Below are 19,877 nucleotides of genomic sequence, written 5' to 3'. Positions count from 1 at the left end.
CAGCTTTGTTCAAATGGGAGGCTGTGCAGCTGTAACAGCGCTGAGAACGTGGCTTAGTGCTATTACATTTCTGTGCAAAGTATCATAGTTGGAAACACAGACACAGACACCATAGAATACCTATGAAGTCAGCCTATGGGACATGCACATCAACTCAACAGCCCATGCTCTAGGAATCCAGGATGCAACAATAGTACGGTGTGTGAGCTGTGTATTTGATTTTTTTATGGCCACATTCACTCTCTCCATCTGGTTGCCTTTTGTCCAGGACTTTCCAGATGTCTGACATTCTGTCAGACACTTTTCTTGGGCTGAGAGATATTTAAACTCCTGCATGAATTAATTGCACAGAGAGGGAGAGAAGCCCTAAATTCTTTTTGGTTCCTATGGTCAATCCAGGGATGTTGTGAATGTGTGGGGCTGTGTCTCCTGGCTCGCATACCTGTTTCTTTGTCTGCTCTTCACTGCTTTGGGAGTTTTAGAATCTGTGTTCAGACCTGTGCTGCTGAAATTACAAAAAAGTAGACAGGACTGAAAACTTACCCTTATTTTTGCTTTCAGGTCTTTCAGTTTCTTTTTATTTTCCATTTTTTTATACTGTCTTTCTTTCCATTTTTTCAGACGTGGAGGAAAAAGACGGTCAAGAACATCACTTTCTTTTACTTGAATATGAACTGCAACATCAGGACAGAGTCCTCGTTCTGACAAATACTGGGCTTCACTTAAAGTACGAGGGAAACCATCCAGTATAAATCCTGTGGATCTAATTAGAAAATAAGATATGTATCATTACACAATGTAGTTTAAAGTGCAACACAGTGAAAATGCAATTAATTTGAAAAAAGTAATTTTAAACTCCCTTATTAAACATCTATGTTAAGAGTAAACTTTAAAAATACTTTCAGGTATTATCTTTTGACCATGTAAAACTGATACTTCACTATGTATTTTAATTGGGGTACTAACAAATGTATTTCCTGAGGCTTTAATGTGCAGAGATTACTTATTTAAAAATAACTTTAAAAAAACGAAATAAATTGTGTCCTCAGTATCGCTTGTGTGACTCTAAAATCAGTTACTTCTTAGCCACTGCTCTCAAAAAAAATAGAAGGTGCCCTAAACATTATTTTTGGAACAGCTGCTGCAGAACGCTTGTTGTCTGAAAATTTGTTTTTCAGAAATGCCTGACAATTTCTTCTCTAGTGTAGGATGAGAATTTTACCACTCAGCATGACCTACATCTCCCTTCCTGCAGATATTAAAAACAGGTCTGATATGTCTGGAAAACTCTATGGCTTGTTGGAACTCTTACAATCTCAAATTAGATGAGTAGTTCTGTAAAGCTGAATGTTGTGTTAATAAGTTAATATTTCTCTTTATTAATTTAGACCTTAATAGGATACATTGTAAACCAGCAGAGAACCAAAGAAGGTGCAAGGAGTGGGGGTGGATGGAAGAATAGGTGGTCCTGGATGCTGTGGGAAAAAGTTGGGGGAAGGATATTGATCATGATATATATCATGATGAACGTTCTCCTCTGCTATACAGTCCCTGACAAAACTGAATTTATATAATATCACAACATTATCTGTGATGTTGGGTAATTTTTTGTTTTGGTGCATTCTTCTTTTTTTTTCTAAAACTGATCTCCCTATTTTTACACCATTAAAAACCATCCCCTCTGTGAGCTGACAGAACAAAAGTTCATTTGAGGATCTTGTTTATTCTTTTTAAGGCATTTTTCATACGGTTAGGAATTGAAACTCAATGGTCAAGCTGCTGTCATATATGATCTGGACGAAAATGTATGGAATAGATAGGACATGGAAAAAGGGAATTTCCCTGCTGAAATTACATCCTAAAAAGCCAGTCTGCTTTCTAGGAGTCGATAATCTTATTTCTTTATCCAACAGTTATCACAGCGTTATGGATGCACTTTCATGAAAGGAAGTCTGTTGTGGATATATCACTGGAGTACAGATTGTGATGAATGCGCAAGATAACCTGATTCTGTTTTGTTTTGGAGACCATTGGTACTTTGTCTTTGCTTTCCACACAATATTTACAATATATGGAAACCAACAGTTACAGTTGGATTCCAGTTTTCCATGTTTATTAATTACATGAAATCATAAAAGATTTATTTACATATCTATCCTGTAAGCCCACAAAAACTACCTGGCTATTCAGGAGATTTAATTCAATTCAAGTACAACAAGTACTTCTGTCCAGTCCTGTGTTGAGTGCATGAAACATTATACTACTGTCAAAATATCAATCAAAATAGAGCAACGAAACCAAGACTGAGAAGTAAGTCATGATTCATAAGTACAAGAGGATTGAAACAATCTCTGCAATAGTTATTTGTAATTGTGGACACAAGGGATGATATGCTTCCCAAGATTAATTAAAGAGACAGAGAATCTAATTACAATTACCGGAATGGCTCTTTCCTCCACCAGTCAAGAACAATGTTATCAAGGACTTCTGGAGGCAGTTCCTCATTAACCATTAGATTTGCTTTGATTGCTTCTTCCTCATCAGTTAATTCCACTTCCTTTATACAAAGAAAATTCACACAAAAAAAAAAGAAAAAAAATGAGAAAGATCTACCTGACATATTAATTGTTTTTTGACTGTCTTCATTTGATTTAAACCAGCAGAAACCAAGTAAACTCATTTGCCACATTTCACTGTACTATATTATACATTTTGGCATATTTTCCACGTGCTTGGGGTTGGGTAATTCCCTAGAGTTGGGACAATTGCTGCTGTATCAGTTTTAATGAAACCTAAAACCAAGCACAACTGTTAAGTATTCAATTACACATATGCTCAATTCAGAGGAATAGAAACTGAAACGATCACAGTTTCTCCTAACTGCCTACAAGAAGTTTTCCACTCATACATGTTCTTATGCTGGAAGACTTATCTCCTCTACATTAGAATTTTTTTTTTACTTTTTAGAAGCAACTTTTGATGCAATCCAAAAAAAGATGTCAAAGAAAGATATGTGAGGTTACCGGGTATAGACACATGACCAGAAATCAGAAAGATAGCATCATTCTACAGAGCAGTAGTAGTAGTAATGACTAGTCAAATGCAGAGCATTCAAATACCAAATCTACCAAAACTGAACCAAAGCTGTGCAGTTCTTGTGAAAAACTGGGGTTTTTTTTCAGAATATGTAACACTGGCAGATTGATATGGGTGAGAATGCAATTCTCATAGAACGGCTTCCTGATACAAACCGCACTAAAAAAGGATGAAAAGAGGGTATAGATTGGTGATTCTGGATTAGTTTACATCAGCCACAATATCAAAATACATATTTTTATAAGTATACTGGATAAATGACAACATTAGAAGTCAGAAAATATCACTGTTCCTGACCTGCTGTATTAATATTTCATGGCAATATTCACAGAAGAAAATACTATTCTCTAGTTAGTTGATGTTTTTGTCCTGAAAACAGAATGGCAAAGTTCTTAAGAGAAATGTATCTGGTATTCTATAAAGAGTTGAATACTTTTTCGGGCATACCTTATAAAGGTCTCATTTGTAAAAAGTCATCCATATTTGTTTAAGAAGACTACATATACACTACCAAAAGAGCGTGCTTTTTAAATGTCAGTGGCCATCCAAACATATACCTAAGTTGCATTCAAAGTCACTTGCAAAGAAAACTTTCTATGCAGCTAGGTATTCTCCTGTCTCTCTCAGCAAATCGATTCAAGTTGTCCCCTGAGATTCTTTTGTGAATTCATTACACAGTTCTGCTGTCCTTTCCTCATGTAGTAGTCATATTAACCCAAATTGCTCAATAATTTGTTAGCATAATCTGTCAGAAAATAGAGGAATAACCCGTTTTAACAAAAGGATCCAAAGTGATGCAGGAACTCTCAAAATTATCGTAGGGAGCTGCTTGCTGCAAGGCCATGTGTGAATAAGAATTCCTATGCCTGACATCTATTCTGATAATGCAGCCAAAAGAACTTGAGAATATGCTGGAAGTCGTAGGTCTGATGTAGTGTGTGTGTGAGAGTAACATTTTCTCTAGTGTCTGACACAGCGTATATGTTAAAAGATGTTAGTATGGCGTAATGGATAGCTAAGAAGGCAAAGTGGTAGCCAGATCAGTAACACAAAGGCATCTTGATACACAAAGTGTATCACTGACATCACCACTGCAGATGGACTGTTGAAACGACATTTGTATTTGCTAAAAGAGAAGAAACGCAAGATGTGTGTTCCAGGTGCAGAAAAGAGAACACCCTGCACAGCAGTGACTCAAAGGACAAGGTCGGACCCCAGACCTGTCAATGCTATGAGGGCTTTAGTTGACACACACTAAAACCACCAAGATGATATCTTTTTGCTAAACTTTTTGCTGGAGAGCTGCCTGGCGGAGAAGGACCTGGGGGTGTTGGTTGACTACCGGCTTGATATGAGCCAGCAGTGTGCCCAGGTGGCCAAAAAGGCCAATAGGATATTGGTGTGTATCAAGAATAGTGTAACCAGCAGGAATAGGGAAGTGATCCTGCCCCTGTACTCGGCACTGGTGAGGCCGCACCTGGAATATTGTGTCCAGTTTTGGGCCCCTCGCTTTAAGAGAGATATTGAGCTCCTGGAGCGAGTCCAAAGAAGGGCGACTAAACTGGTCAAGGGGCTGGAAAATAAAACTTATGAGGAGCGGCTGAGGGAGTTGGGGCTGTTTAGCCTGGAGAAGAGGAGGCTGAGGGGAGACCTGATTACAGCCTACAAATACTTGAGAAGGGATGGTGGGGAGGTGGGGGAAGGGCTCTTTACATTAGTGATGGGTGATAGAACAAGAGGAAATGGGTATAAACTTAGTCAGGGCAGATTCAGGTTGGATGTTAGGAAGTCTTTCTTCTCTGAAAGGGTTGTCAGCCACTGGAATAGGCTGCCCAGGGAGGTGGTTGAGTCCCCATCCCTGGATGTGTTTAAGAAAAGGGTGGATGATCTACTTAGCGATATGGTTTAATGGGGATTAGGGACGGTTGGACTCGATGATCTCTAAGGTCTTTTCCAACCTAGAAATCTATGAAATCTATGAAATCTATGAAACTTCCCAGACTACATGGTATGTTTTGTTTGCCTATAGCATTTCTGCTTTGAATATTATAGCTGACATCTACCTTAAGCTTTGATAGACAGGCTTCTTGTGACTTGCGCAACAGGGAGACAGAATGATACAAAGAAGTTATTTCGGAGAGGTAGTAGGTCAGTGAAAAACAGAATAGTCAGACAGGCTGGTGGTAGTCATACTCAGAGAAATGCTGATGGAGTCCACAACCTTGGAAATTATCCTCTAGAGTTTTGTGCATGGACCAATGAATGGGTTTCTAAGCTGAACTTAAATTGCATCAGCTGTGCTTTGGTCATGCCATCAGATAAAGCACTTCACAAGAAGTGAGAGAAAAGAATACTAATGTAGAAGAAGATTGTTTACCAGCAGATGAAAAAATGATGAGGAAAAGATAATAACAGAAGTGCCTTAGTGTAAGATATGTATTGATGTCAAAAAAAGAAAGCTGAGAGACAGCCACAACCATCAGTGCCAGGAACACTTGCCATCTTTTTGGCTGTGATGAACAAGTTGCAAACTGACTTGCCAAAAGAACTTCTTCTTAGATTTAATTGATGAAAACATGAATTTTTGTTCTGACATCCATGATTTTGATCCGTACTCCATCTGTGTTGAAGCATTTGCTTCCAATATTACTTGCTCTTGTATTATTTCAGCAGGAACACTACCTTCCAGTTATTAGGGATCTTCCCTGCTTTTCAAGACAATAGATTGCAGCCTTGAATGCACCTTTAGCAGTTTCCTTAGCACCTGTGAATGTAGCCCATTGACTTGTATACACCCAGATTACATAAATGATCCCAAATTTGATCCTATTCTGCTGTAAGTGGTACCACTCTTTACCCATGCTTTCTTATTAGGCACAGAGACCTAGAAGGCCACAGGCTAGACTGTACTTGTAAAGGCCAAGGTAAAGAAGGCATTGAGCATCTCAGTCTTTTCAGTGTCTTTCATCAAAAGGCCACCTGCCCCACTCAGTGGTGGACTCATATTTTCCAGGTCTTTCTTTTGCTACAGTTGTTCCTGTAGCAATTCTCCTTGCCACCTTTCAGATCCCTCACTAGTTTCCACTTCCATTGAGGGCTCATCATCCTAATACTGTGCCTGGATGTTGTTTCTGTATGCCTCCTCTGTAGCCTGCTTCCCCTCCTGCATGCTTCCTTAGATCCTGTGGTAGGAAGTCTTTGAAGGTATTTGATGACTAGTAACTTGAAGGAACATAGCAAGTATCAGGAGCACAAAAAAAAAAAAAAAAAAGGCTCTTAGAATGTGATGCAGAAACTTATTTCTTCCCGAAGCTTTGAGAGTTGGATAAATCCTTATTTCTATTGTATAGGAGGTAGATTTTCAATGTCTTTGTACTAGGCATTTTTTGAAAGATTTATATGCTGTGCACCTGTGCATTGAGACTTCTCAACACAATAAAGGCTTTTATCATATCCATTGCTCTCTAAAGAATTCATTTGCATTGAAACCTTATCTGTTTTTCCCAACACATCACTGTCTAATAAAAGAAATCACTCTCTCCTGATAAACATTCATGTAAATGTAAATTATGTAAATTGTTCAAGGAAATTACACCCTGTAAGAGATGAGTTTTAGAATGTATATTTCACAATTTTCAACCAGTATTCAATCTGATTAAGAAAAAGAACTGATTTTCTGAAAACTATCATTCGTGAATTATTTTACCAATATCATGAATATCCACCTATTTTAAAGTTTTTCAATTACAAGGCATATTTTATGCTACCTAAGAGTTTTTTTTCTGGGTTGAAACTCTGCTGCCAATAGGCAAAGACAACACTACAATCCAGATTACAAAACCTAGTGTATTAAAAAAATACTAGTTTACCCTGTTATGAACACTGAACTATTTCTGACTTTTTTGACAAGGTGTGATTACACTGAAGGGCTGGTAGAGGCGTTCTATTCTTTTGCCCCAAGAGAGAGCAGAAAGCACTGCTGGTGAACGTTTCTAAACTCCCGTGCAACTGGAGCACAAGCACCAGACTGAACCTGCGTATTATAAACACTTGAAGGAAACCATACCTTCCCGTCGTTATTCTGACCTTGATTTTTTTTCCTCAGTCTATCTTCCTTTGCCTCATTTAGCATCTACCGCTACTGTTTAGAAAAAATGCATACATAATCCTTGGAAATGTTTTGAAGAATGTTTGTGGCATTCATAAGAAAACACTGTCAAGAGCTATTGTTTCTACATTTCATCAAGTAAATAATTTAACCTAAGTGATTTTTATCAAGCTAAAATTTTATAACAAATTGCTGTTCTGGTCTGAAAATGGTTATTTTGTGTATGGACATTAAAAAGATCAGATTATTACCTGTTTGCTTTTTTCAGCCTCAATTTTAGACACGGTCTGAGAGAAGTCGTCCAGTTCCTGTGATAGAATTGGCATTTTATTGTCATCTTCTTCAGGTTCTTCATGAAAATCAGGCCCAACTTTCTCTTTAGTTTTGGGTAAGATCAATTCCTGTAGATATTCTTCAAACTGAATATGGAAAATGCCTAATTTGTCTGCTATCTGTCGTGCACAAGTAGTTTTACCTGCTCCATGAGTCCCAAGTAAGAACACTCGTAAGGGAGGAGCCTATAGGAAAGAATTGGAATATTTTACAAGTTTAGAGTCTACAGTGCACCTCCTACTGTTTTGCACTTCTAAAATATCGTTATAAAAATTGTATCAAAACCAGTCACATCATTTTGCATTTTAACTTTTCCAGGCCTTCTACTGCTGTTCCAAACAGAATACCTACTCTCTGGATACTGAACAAACACACTATGGCTGTTGATGCCAGTAGTTAAAAATGAAACCTTATTAGACAATTCTGGTAAATCTTCCCTTCTTTTGACCTTTTTCTGCTTGCAAAAAAAAAACTTAAAGATAGTGATAAAACCCCCAATATTTGTGATTTGTAAATCACATCTTATGATTATTGTAAGCCCCTATAATCTTCCTCTCTTTTCTGCTTTATTTGCATTATTAATTCAATGTGTTAATTTAAATGTACACTAAGAAGACACTGAAGAAGCAGTGTGTTTTATTTGTTTCAAGGACTTGCCTGATATATTTATTGCTACCTAGAAAAAATCAGCAACAATAAAAAATTACAAATGGGAATGGAAAATAGTGATTTTAATCTGTTACGATCTGCTTTAAGCAATTTTGAAAATTCTTACTTGTATTGGTTCATTGTGAGCCACATACTCCTCAGGGTTCTTCAAAAATTTATCTCTGTACTCAGAAGTTGAAAAGTAATAAAGCTTTTCTCGATATTTAGCTGCATGTTCATAGAGTCCTGGGTAAAGGACAAAGTTCTCTTTCAGACTGACTGGACAAAAGTGTTTAGTGTCTCCCATGTGCCTTTTCTTTTCCCTAGTTTTTTCTTCATCCTGAAAAAATTACAAAAATTTTCAAAAACTATTTGAATTCAGTAGTTTACTTAGATTAAGTAGATCAAGTAGATCAAATTCAATAATGTCAAATACATCAACTGAGCATTGAATGAGAATTCTATTCTCAAGATAGTTTGTAAGCTGAATATAAGTCTATGAAAATGCACAATTTTTAGATTCAGAGTAGGAAAACAAACTGTCAAGTCTAGTGAGACAATTATTGAGAAAAGAATGACCATTTTAAATTTGAAATTATAATATCAGTCAGCTGTTGAAGACCAAAATTAAGCTAGAAGTATCTGTGATAAAATCTTTTCCTGCTGTGTTCTTGAAACTCACTTTCTGTTGCTTCTAAATGTGCAGAAGTAGACCTTTTCAGAAAAGGCAATGAGAATTGGTATTATGAAGTCAGATTAGTTAACCAATAACATTTTTATAAAATTTCTAAAAAAATCTAGTTAATACTGCTCCAGTACAGTATATGGATATCTTGCACTGTTAAATTTGGGCATGGGCACTTCCAATATAGGATGGAAATAAAAGAAAGGTGAAGCTAGACCTTTAATTTCATTAAAGTGGGTGTTTGAAAATTATCAATAGCTGAGATCAAACAGAGGATTGCACATTAGGACTCTACATCTTCTGATGTTTACGTGATGGCTCACAGAGTCATTGTTGGTTGACAGAAATCAAAGTTCACATTTGTTTCTTTAATTAAACCCCTCTTTGCCATCTGGCAAAACTAGGTACATTCATGCTCTCTATTAGCATGGGGTATTTATGCTTCTCACTGGAGTTGCACTACCATCAGCCAGAACATAGGAATACAGTGAAAGTGTTCTTGAAGCATATGCTGATAGTTATTCTGTAAGAAGGCTGAAATTGGATCATACAAAATCAGGTGCAAAATTGGACTTCTCTGAGGTTATGTTCAAACTGAAAGTAAATGAGTTAAAATAAAAGCATAAATGGACAAAGCTAGTATTCTTACTTGTTCATCTTCATTTTCCTCTTCTTCAACTTCTTCTTCATCTTCCTCTTCAGCAGCCAGATCTTCTGCTTCCTCATCTAAGTCTTCAGCAGATAATTCCCAACCGTGATATTTAAAAGGTTCTGAAAAGGTTAATTTATTTATTTTTTCTGTTTCAATATTTTTCATTTGACTATGCCAGAATATATTCTCTTTGTCCATAAAAATAAGCACATATGTGAAAGCAAGTCATGCCAACTGCATATTGCATTTCTCCTACTCATAGAACAAAAGTTCTCACTGGATATAGGAATTAATATATTGCTTCCCCCAAAAATGCAAGTTTTACTGGTTGTTTTTTAGTTGAAGAAAATTGGTATTTTCAATGGGAACTTGTAGTACAAAAGCATTATACAAACACATGCAGATAGTGCCTTTACTGTTTGCAACATTTTTTTCCTATTGTTCACAGGGGAAAATCATCAGTCAAATTTTATTTGATTATAAAGCTAGGACATTAGATGATTTGGTTATTAAACACTTGCATTGTAGTAACGATAGAAAAAAATGTAGGATTAATATTATTTATCCAGTACTCAAAATTGTCAGAGATTTGAGCACACAAATCAAAACCAGTAATGTGACAAAATAATATCAGTACGGCAACAATCCAGTCTTGAAACACCACCTATGCAGGTGAGTAGATTAGATTATTACACACTCTGAAAGTCTCATTGACTTAATGAATATTGTACATTAGTGAACCTTTGTTATCCGTCTATTTCTCAAACAAGTATCCTGACATGAACAGATAGAGCAAGTTACTGGGGAAACGTGCTGTCAAAATGTTTAGAGAGCTATTATGTAAATATTTGTATAGCCATATATTTTTTTTTTCAAATATCTATATTCCCCCCTCTTCCTTTGTCTCAAAGGCTGCTAGTGTGCTTTTCAGCTTACCCACAAAACACAGCATGTCCTGTTCCCACTTCATGTGAGTAATACAGAACTCTATATAAGCTCCCTCCCAATACATTCATCATACAAGCTCTCCAAAATCCCTCTTGGTAGGTTAAGTGTAAATCACATAAATTGTATTACTTACTTTCCATAACCTGCACAATTTGATTAAGCAGACTTTCTGGAGTTTGCTCAGCAACCTCTAAAACAACAACCTGAACTAGAGATGACTGCTTGATTTCTGACTCCACTGTTTGCCAGTCATGCATGAAAAGGTCAATCTTCCTTTTAATTATTTTCATTTCTGGTATGTCTGGAAAATCATCATCTGCAAACTCAGGTAGTACGATTTCTGAAAATCAAATAGTACATAGAAGGCAATGCTCCTCTAAAATAATTTTGCATTTAAAAAATATCATTATGCTTTAGGATTATTTTTATTTTCCTCAGATATAGTGTATTGGTTTTTTAATGCTACTTTCTCCCCCCCAATTATGAACTATTATATTACAATATAATATATATTATTAGTTTACAAAGACACTTTGAAAATGCCAAATTCATTATGTTGATACAGTACATACTGATGCTTCTCCAGGAAAATAAACAAGGTCCAATTACTTAACTAAATTTGTACATTGTTATTTAAATCAGCACACAAATAAAAATAATGGCTCTTTCTGCAAAGAAATATTATGAATATACATTAATTTAAAAATTGTTATTTGATGATGAATGTTTTTTGACAGGCTATCCATAGCCTCACATGGAACCTGCCAGTATAGGAAGAAATAAAAAGAGTAGGAAAACTCGCATACACTGCAAAGAAGCAACTTCATGTTCTGACCTGGTTCAGGTTCAGTTACTGAAGCTGTTCTGGAGCGTTCAGGTGGCATGTTAGGTTGCTGTTCTTTTTCAAGAGGAACATATTCTCCTTCTGCGAATAGAGATATAATGCATACTACTAGGTGTTCTTCCTCTCCAGCACGAGATCTCAATATATACATGTTAATGAATTCAACCATCATTTACTCAAAGGCACACATATATAAAAAACAACAATGCAAAACTGCAGAGAAAATAGAAGATTTAGAGGAGAAAGGAAAAAGAAGGGACTAAATAGAGAAGCCCACTTCAGTGTATATATCATGGATATGAGGTGGTGCCAAAGACTGAAATCCTAAATTGATAAAGGCAGAGCTGTGAGCTAAAAGACTAAACTATGCAATGTAAGTGTTCTTAAACAAATTATTGCGGATGCCTCTAACCATAACTAACACATGAGGCAAGACAGGTACGCAGAGATTGTGATCCACCTTTTAAAAGTGATCTGTAATGGGAACATTTTGGTTCCTGGATACCTAATGTTTAATCTTTGCAGAGATGCTGAACATACTTTTGCCTGTCAAATGAAACAGAAATTGTGGGTGTTAAACAGCTTGAAATTTAGATCTATTTGTTCAGAGAACTGGAATACTTCCATTTCACAACAAAGTCTGCGACATCATAGAAAGAGGGAATTAATTTCTTCTGACTTGCAAGCCTCATTCATGTGATTTAACCACTAAGCTAGGCCTCTTAAAAGTTATGAATGCATCTTTCCAATTGTCAATTGTTACAAATGTACAGAAATTAATGAACAGATTATCTGTTACATATTCAGAGAAAATTTGGTCATATACGTGTAATGTAAAAATAAAGTTTACAACAGATAATGGCATAAATTATGCACTATATCTGCATTTAAAATACAGTGAGTATCATAAAAGAACTGGTGCCAATTTCAAAGAAAAGTAAGTTTTATCCTCATTATATGATTGACAATAACTTTAAAAACTCCAAGCAAAATAATCCTTGAAACATCTATTTGTAATTTTTTCAATCTTAAAAGTTGTTTTCAAATACTAATAATTCCCATTTACAATAAGTGATCTATTGATATATTTTGGCTCTTCCCAGCGAAGTGGATCACCATGCTAAAATTACTGTGACAATGCATTGTCCTGGAAGAAACAGATATCGCCTCTATTTATCCTACTAAGCATAGGGAGAATATACAGGGGTTGAAGGCTGAAGTTCCACCCCCCCCAAAAAAGCCACTGTGTTATTCACAGGATTCTCTGGAACAGCTTCTCTTACACTAACAGCAAAACCACTGCAAAGCAGCAACAGCCTGGGTTTACCATGTTCTTGGAACATGACTTTGTGTGCTGTTCCCTCTGCACTCTCAGGAATACACTTATAGGGATCTGAAGAATATGCTCACTACTGCAGACAAGGGCATGTCATACCTATGACCTACAGAACCCAAAGACTGGTGCTATGAAGCTATACAGATGTGTGTGTGCTATGTAATTCTAAGAAGTACCAACAATGAGATGCAAAAGCGTAACCCATTTCTCTGAAGGCTAGAAGTCATAGAATCATAGAATCATAGAATGGTTAGAGTTGGAAGGGACCTCAAAGATCATCTAGTTCCAACTCTCTGCCATGGGCAGGGAAGCCCTCCACTACACCAGGTTGCCCAAAGCCTCATCCAACCTGGCATTCAACACTTCCAGGGATGGGGCATCTACAACTTCTCTGGGCAACCTGTTCCAGTACCTCACCACCCTCTGAGTGAAAAATTCCTTCCTTATATCTAATCGAAACCTGCCCTCTTTCAATTTAAAGCCATTGCCCTTTGTCCTATCACTACACGCCCTTGTAAAAAGTCCCTCTCCAGCTTTCCTGTAGGCCCCCTTTAAGTACTGGAAGGCTGCTAGAAGATCACCCTGGAGCCTTCTCTTCTCCAGGCTGAACAGCCCCAACTCTCTCAGCCTGTCTTCATGGCAGAGGTGCTCCAGCCCTCGGATCATCTTCGTGGCCCTCGTCTGGACCAACTCCTCATCCATAGTTACACAAGGAAAAAGACTGTGGATGTAAATTCCATCTGCTAGTCAATACACTCCAGAACAAGAAGTCTATAAATGGTGATAATAATAGTAACACAAATATGAATGAATGAATAAAGGAAAATGGGAAAAAAATTATCTTATGTCTTCCCTCTGTGGACACTTGGACTGAGAAACTCTCACAAAAATTTTGGCTTTAATGAAGCCATGTCTGCATACAATAACTTGTTTAATGAGTGAGGGAGAGAAAAGACTAATCTCTTAAGATACATTGTGCAGAAATTCGTAGTGTCGGTTGTTTAAGATCAGAGAATTCCAAGCCTGTCTCCTAACACTGTCTCATGAAAAGTAAACAAAAGTTAGAGATTGAAGGAATGCATGAGGCCAGGTTGGATAAGGCTTTGGGCAACCTGGTGTAGTGGAGGGTTTCCCTGCCCGTGGCAGGGGAGTTGGAACTAGATGATCTTTGAGGTCCCTTCCAACCCAAACCATTCTATGATTCTATGATTAGTATAAATAAGAAATTCACAGGTACTGCTCATGATAAACATGACGAAACAACACCAAATGCATTGTCATACTTGGTGAGCAAAGTAACAAAGGGTTAGCTGCTACCACTGCCATCCATTTTGCTGAAAAAGCCAGAGGAAATTAAAAACTTGATACTGACAGCAGATATTTAATTAAAAACTTGATATTGACACATAAACAGAAAAGGAGAATGATACTCATTGGTTCCTAGGGCTGCAATTAGTATCCATTTAGACATTGTTAGGCCCTGAAAGTCCTGACACAAAGTTCTATCTCAGCTAGAAGATACAGAGGTGCCTAGATAACACCATCACCACCTTGTCCTTACTAACTCATGAACAGTCTCCAGCAGGAGCAATGTGGTGGCGTTGCTGCTATTGCCATTCCCTGTGCTTCCAAAATTTTCAGCCCTGATTTTCTTCTTTTTCTTATAATTTTTCTCTTGTGTTCTGTGCCATAAGTCTGATATCAGTGCTTTCAACTAACAGACAGAAAAGCAGTTGAGAGCAATGACTTAAATGATTAAGTCATTGCTCTCAAACTTACTATAAGTTTGCTGGGACTTACAGTGTAAGGCTTGTCTCTTGCCAGAATGAAGTTGAAGAAAGCACTAGAACAGCAGATGAGGTGATTTTCTACTTTGCTATAATTTTCCCCTCCTCTTTTTGTTTCTGTCTTATTTTGAGTTCGAAAGAGCACGCACAGATTTTGACACAAGCAACAACAGGTTCAGCCTGTTCCAATGAACTTCTACTGATTTTTAAAAAAAAAATACTACCATTACTACTGTTCTTCCTTATATAACTTCTTACACATAAAAAGCAGAGGTATTACTAAAAATGAAAGCCTTCTACGCTAAAAGCTTTGACTATTTTCATAAAAATACAAAAGCCAAAAACATTAAAAAACCAGTGTTTTATGGTTACTCCCTGACATTAAGCAGGCCAGCACTCACTATGTGAATTTACCCTCAGCAAGTTCGCTGATGACACCAAGCTGTGTGGTGCCGTCGACACGCTGGAAGGGAGGGATGCCATCCAGAGGGACCTCGACAGGCTGGAGAGGTGGGCCCATGCCAACCTCATGAAGTTCAACCAGGCCAAGTGCAAGGTCCTACATCTGGGTCATGGCAATCCCAGGCACAAATACAGACTGGGTGGTGAATGGATCGAGAGCAGCCCTGAGGAGAAGGACTTGGGAGTACTGGTGGACGAGAAGCTCAATATGAGCCGGCAATGTGCTCTTGCGGCCCAGAAGGCCAACCGCATCTTGGGCTGCATCAAGAGGAGCGTGGCCAGCAGGTCGAGGGAGGTGATTCTCCCCCTCTACTCTGCCCTCGTGAGACCTCATCTGGAGTACTGCGTCCAGTTCTGGAGCCCCCAACACAAGAAGGACATGGACCAGTTGGAGAGGGTCCAGAGGAGGGCCACGAAGATGATAAGAGGGCTGGAGCACCTTTCCTATGAGGACAGGCTGAAAGAGTTGAGGCTGTTCAGCCTGGAGAAGAGGAGGCTCCGGGGTGACCTTATAGCGGTCTTCCAGTACCTCAAGGGGGCCTACAGGAAAGATGGGGAGAGGCTGTTCAGGAGGGCCTGTTGTGATAGGACAAGGGGTAATGGCTTTAAAATAGAGGGAGGTAGATTCAGATTGGATATTAGGAAAAAATTTTTTACCATGAGAGTTGTAGAACACTGGAACAGGTTGCCCAGAGAGGTGGTGGATGCTCCATCCCTGGAGACGTTCAAGGCCAGGTTGGATGAGGCCCTGAGCAACCTGATCTAGTTGGAGATATCCCTGTTCCTTGCAGGGGGGTTGGACTAGATGACCTTTGAAGGTCCCTTCCAGCCCTAACCATTCTATGATTCTATAAATTGCAGCACCGTAACGTTCATCTCGAGTTTTCCCCAACCTGAAAAACCCCAAAATCTTCCTGGTTCATGAAGAGTTAACCTGCCCTGTTACAATTTTCTTCTTTAAGAAAACTAGTATTTCCTCCCAGAACCGAATGTCTCTCAATCTTCTCTTGTGAATTGTTGAAGAAATCCACAAATGTCACATTTAATTTTTAAAAATAGAGCTACATCAAAAAATGCTAAGTACAATGTAGGTGGATTTCAGTGATTAGGTACCAGTCAGACTTGGCAGGAAACAGGACTAAACACAACGGTCAGAGTAGAGATCCTGCCTAACTTTAGTCTCACATGCTACAAACTAAAGGATCGCCTGGAAGTGTCAATAGCAGCTAGGATATGTGAGTGTCTGCAGGACAAGGAACACATCTAACACATGTTTCGGACCTGTGAAGCTCTTGTATCAAAGGTCAGTGCCACTACAGTCTTCTAGAAGAAAGCAAGGCAACGCCCCACCTCCAGTGTCTTAACTGCCAAAGAGCTAGAGTTAGGGACTCCTGTTCTCTTGTCGTTGGCCAAATTTAAACAGATGCTGGGTTTCAAATAGCTGCCTCCTTTTGACATTCCTTCATGGCTCACTAAGGTTGGCCCCTTGCTAGTTTGCTACTTGTGCCTATTTCTACAATCCTTAATTCCATAATTAAGCCAGGCACTTAAAAGTTAGTATGGCAGTTTTGGGCACTGCAATGTCTACATCTTATGGGTCTGGATCTTAATGTGTAGCCCTCTAGAAATACAGTAAATTTCTAGATACTTAGGTGCTTTTAAAAATTGTGTTCTTCCACTTATGAAGCTGAAACTTTTGTTTTCTCAATATCCCCATTTACCTCTACTATATATGTGATAAACCGAGATACATTCCATCAGACTCTCTATGGCAGTTGATATGCTGGCTCAGAGGCCTGAGAGCACCCCTGGCTGGGTTGTTGCTGCCGAGGCTCCTGGCACTTCCCACACCTGCCCATGTCACAAGACCCCATGCCAACCCCTGCCCCAGCAGTGCCGCAGCAGGATGGGTCTCCAGCTCCCCACAGCCCTGGCCTGGCCATGAGCTCTGCCAAGCTGGGCCCATCCACGGGCCAACATCTCAGCCCAGCCTCAGCTCGTCCCTGTTCCCAGGGAGCTGCCCAATGCCCAAGGCTGGAGCTGCCTTGCTCCTGGCTGGGGTGGTGGGACCAGCTCTGGCTGCCAGGCCCTGTCCTGATGGCCTTGTTACCACACTCTGCTGCCAGCTCCCTGTTCCTTTGGGAGCAGTTGGCCCTCACAGTGTCCTGGCATGCTGCCCCGAAGATGAACTGCAAAACTTAATTTTAATTGAGCCACTTTTAAATAATAGGTTAACAAATATGCATTTTGGCAAGTATTTTTGTGATTTTTTTATACAGCTTTGAATAACACGGTTATTAGACTGAGACCTCAGTGGCTAACCTTCTCTGTATTTGAATGGTTATTAGTCCAAACACAAACCAAAAGGCATACCATTAAGCAGAAATTCCTTGCAGATTTCAAACAGTCTGATCTTGAATTAGAAATTAATTTTTGCTTGAAAATGTTTATATATATTTGCGTTTTACTAAACTACACATTCATTCTGTACATGTCATTACATTAGTTATCTACTGCAATGACATCTCTGTCTCTTGCCGTAATTCTAAATAGGAACATGAAAATACCTTCCCTTTTCAGTGTGTTAAAAGATGTAGTGCAAATGTCACAAATAATTATGTTGCATTCTGCAGTGATGCATTCCAAATGAAACAGAAACGTAGCCAGGTAAAGCCTGCCTAAATTTGGGCAGCACTAATGCGCTACATAATGATGATTCCATTAGGAATACAGATTTTAAGAAAATAAGCAAAGGATACATTAATAACTAGGTTACACTAACTGCTTTTTGCACACATTATCCCTGGCACGTTCACAGTGTAGAAATCACATGTGCTGCCTTGTGATCCACAGCCCTATTCAAAGTAATAATGTATGGAAGACGATAAGGCGTGCTGTCTGGATCTAGCCTTCAACAGATCGCCTTTCATAGTCCTGCCCTTTGAAAACCTCTCAGTTCTGAGCAGGTCATGAAATTTTGGAAATATACAGGCAGAATAATGGATTTAAATGAATATTTGACATAATCTGAGATGGAATATTGAATATTTTACTCTGAGGGTGGTGAGGCACTGGAACAGGTTGCCCAGAGGAGTTGTAGATGCCCCATCCCTGGAAGTGTTCAAGGCCAGGTTGGATGAGGCTTTGAGCAACCTGATCTAGTGGAAGGTGTCCCTGCCTATGGTAGGGGGTTGGAACTAGATGATCTTTGAGGTCCCTTCCAACCCAAACCATTCTACGATTCTATGGTAACAAATCCACTCAACAGAGTGCTTCCCATATGAACCTGAATCACAGAAACACATTTCATGTTACACCTCTCCTCATAGGCTGTATTCAGCAAATGATGGACCAGCATGTGTTCCAGCTTTGATTCTCTGCTCTAGGCACAGAATTCCATCTGATTACCTCTATCTGAGAGTTTTCTTGCTTAAGGAAACTTATCCAGCAGCAATTATTGTATACTTAAGAGTTTTAAATAAGATTACACAGACTTAAGTGAACTGGAGAAACTTTCCCCTGAGAAGAGGGGAGAAGTAACAAAAGAAAAAATTATTACATTCCTAGGGAAAAGGTATGGCCCAAAAATTGGACAAGCCCAACATTATTTGGTGTTGGTTCAAATATTTAAACCTTATTATGACAAAAATGTTTCTTCCCTGGCGTTTGGTTTGTTTCAAACTGAGTGTGAGGGACCAAAAATACTGAGATATTTTTAAATAAGGCAGCTGTACCTTTGCTATTAGATATAAATTATAATAATTCTGCTTGCAGAGGCGATTTACAGTGAGAAGAAACATAGTCAGGAAAAATACTTGAAAAGACAGTAATGGTATAAAAATAAATGGATCTAAAAATGCAAACAAGTTTCTTTCACAGGAGGTGGCGGTCTGTCTTAACAGTGCTATTCTTAATTTCTTTTCTTATCACAGAGGTGATAGGAAACAATCCTCCCCAGTCCTAAATCTGAAGCTTTCACAGGGAATGCCTATATGGCAATCTCTCATATTCTTTTGCTCTGTGTCTTCTTTGCTTTTGCTGAGCATAGTTACCATAGAGACAAACAATCCTCAAAGGCTTTCTGCCCCCACATTCTCCAAGTGAGTTGTTGGGGAAGGAAAGGCTTTAATATCTTTTTTTTCCCTCCAGTTCTGCTAGTATTAGATACGACTTGTTCTGCTCTCAGTCCATATTCAGCAACAAAAAAGATGAAAAAAATCCTTCTTTCCTCCCCTCTCAAACACTGCCAAAGCTGAGACAAAGACACCAAAAGCCACCATGTCTTCTTCGTTAAGGTTTAACTATCAAAATAAACAGAAAGGCAAAACGTAGGATAGCAGTGACACTTCTATTCCTTGGAACTGCTATTATTTCATTATGAATATATTTTCATTTGTCTTTTTGAAAAAGAACATGCAGTTTGTTTGTACAGACTTTCCATTACTTATAAATATATGCTGCCAAATAATTTTCAGCGTATTACAGTGAAATGTACTTGGTAGACAGACTGATATTGTGTGTACTGATTTATGGCATTTGGAAAAAAAAGCAGTTTGGTTTACAGTTAACTAAGTTGATTCTTTTTAATGCACAAAGATATTTAACAGCCTGCTATTTAAAATAAAATTATGTTGGATTTATTTCTCTTTTGGACTTTAACATATTCTACAAATTCCAGTATATAAAAGCTAAAACGTGTATTTCAAAAACTAAAGCAGACAGACTGTCTCCATTAAAGATGAGTTGCCTTCCAAGTGTTTTTTGAGAGAAGGCTACTATGGGATTTTATGTATCTTTTCATTAGCTTACGGTTCTATGCAGTTCCACGTTGTGCAGTACTTCACCTTATACTGAAAAGAAGGAAACATGACTCCATGTGAAGTCAAGCTGTTAGCAGGATAGTGGATGACTGAGGAAAACACAGGACATATTTTGATAATTCACATCCAAAGTTAAAATTCATCCTTTCCTATTTTTC

At 38.3% G+C, this 19,877-nt stretch overlaps 1 protein-coding gene across 1 annotated transcript in view; it reads right to left on the bottom strand.

Moving 5' to 3' along the window:
- The window catches only part of AK9 (adenylate kinase 9), a 60,848-nt gene that overhangs the window by 5,916 nt on the left and 35,055 nt on the right, over positions 1 to 19,877 (bottom strand). Inside the window, exons 18-23 of the mRNA XM_086608121.1 lie at positions 10,604 to 10,810; positions 9,520 to 9,641; positions 8,313 to 8,525; positions 7,456 to 7,722; positions 2,439 to 2,557; positions 544 to 763 (exon numbers count right to left, since the gene is read on the bottom strand). Coding sequence (XP_086464247.1) covers positions 544 to 763; positions 2,439 to 2,557; positions 7,456 to 7,722; positions 8,313 to 8,525; positions 9,520 to 9,641; positions 10,604 to 10,810 — 1,148 coding nt within the window. The remainder of the gene's footprint in view (positions 1 to 543; positions 764 to 2,438; positions 2,558 to 7,455; positions 7,723 to 8,312; positions 8,526 to 9,519; positions 9,642 to 10,603; positions 10,811 to 19,877) is intronic.

The sequence above is a fragment of the Tauraco erythrolophus genome, chromosome 2, assembly GCF_009769465.1.
Source record: "Tauraco erythrolophus isolate bTauEry1 chromosome 2, bTauEry1.pri, whole genome shotgun sequence".
NCBI classification, from domain to species: Eukaryota; Metazoa; Chordata; class Aves; order Musophagiformes; family Musophagidae; genus Tauraco; species Tauraco erythrolophus.
The sequence above is the reverse complement of the archived record's forward strand: the minus strand, read 5'-3'. Positions and strand labels throughout refer to the sequence as shown.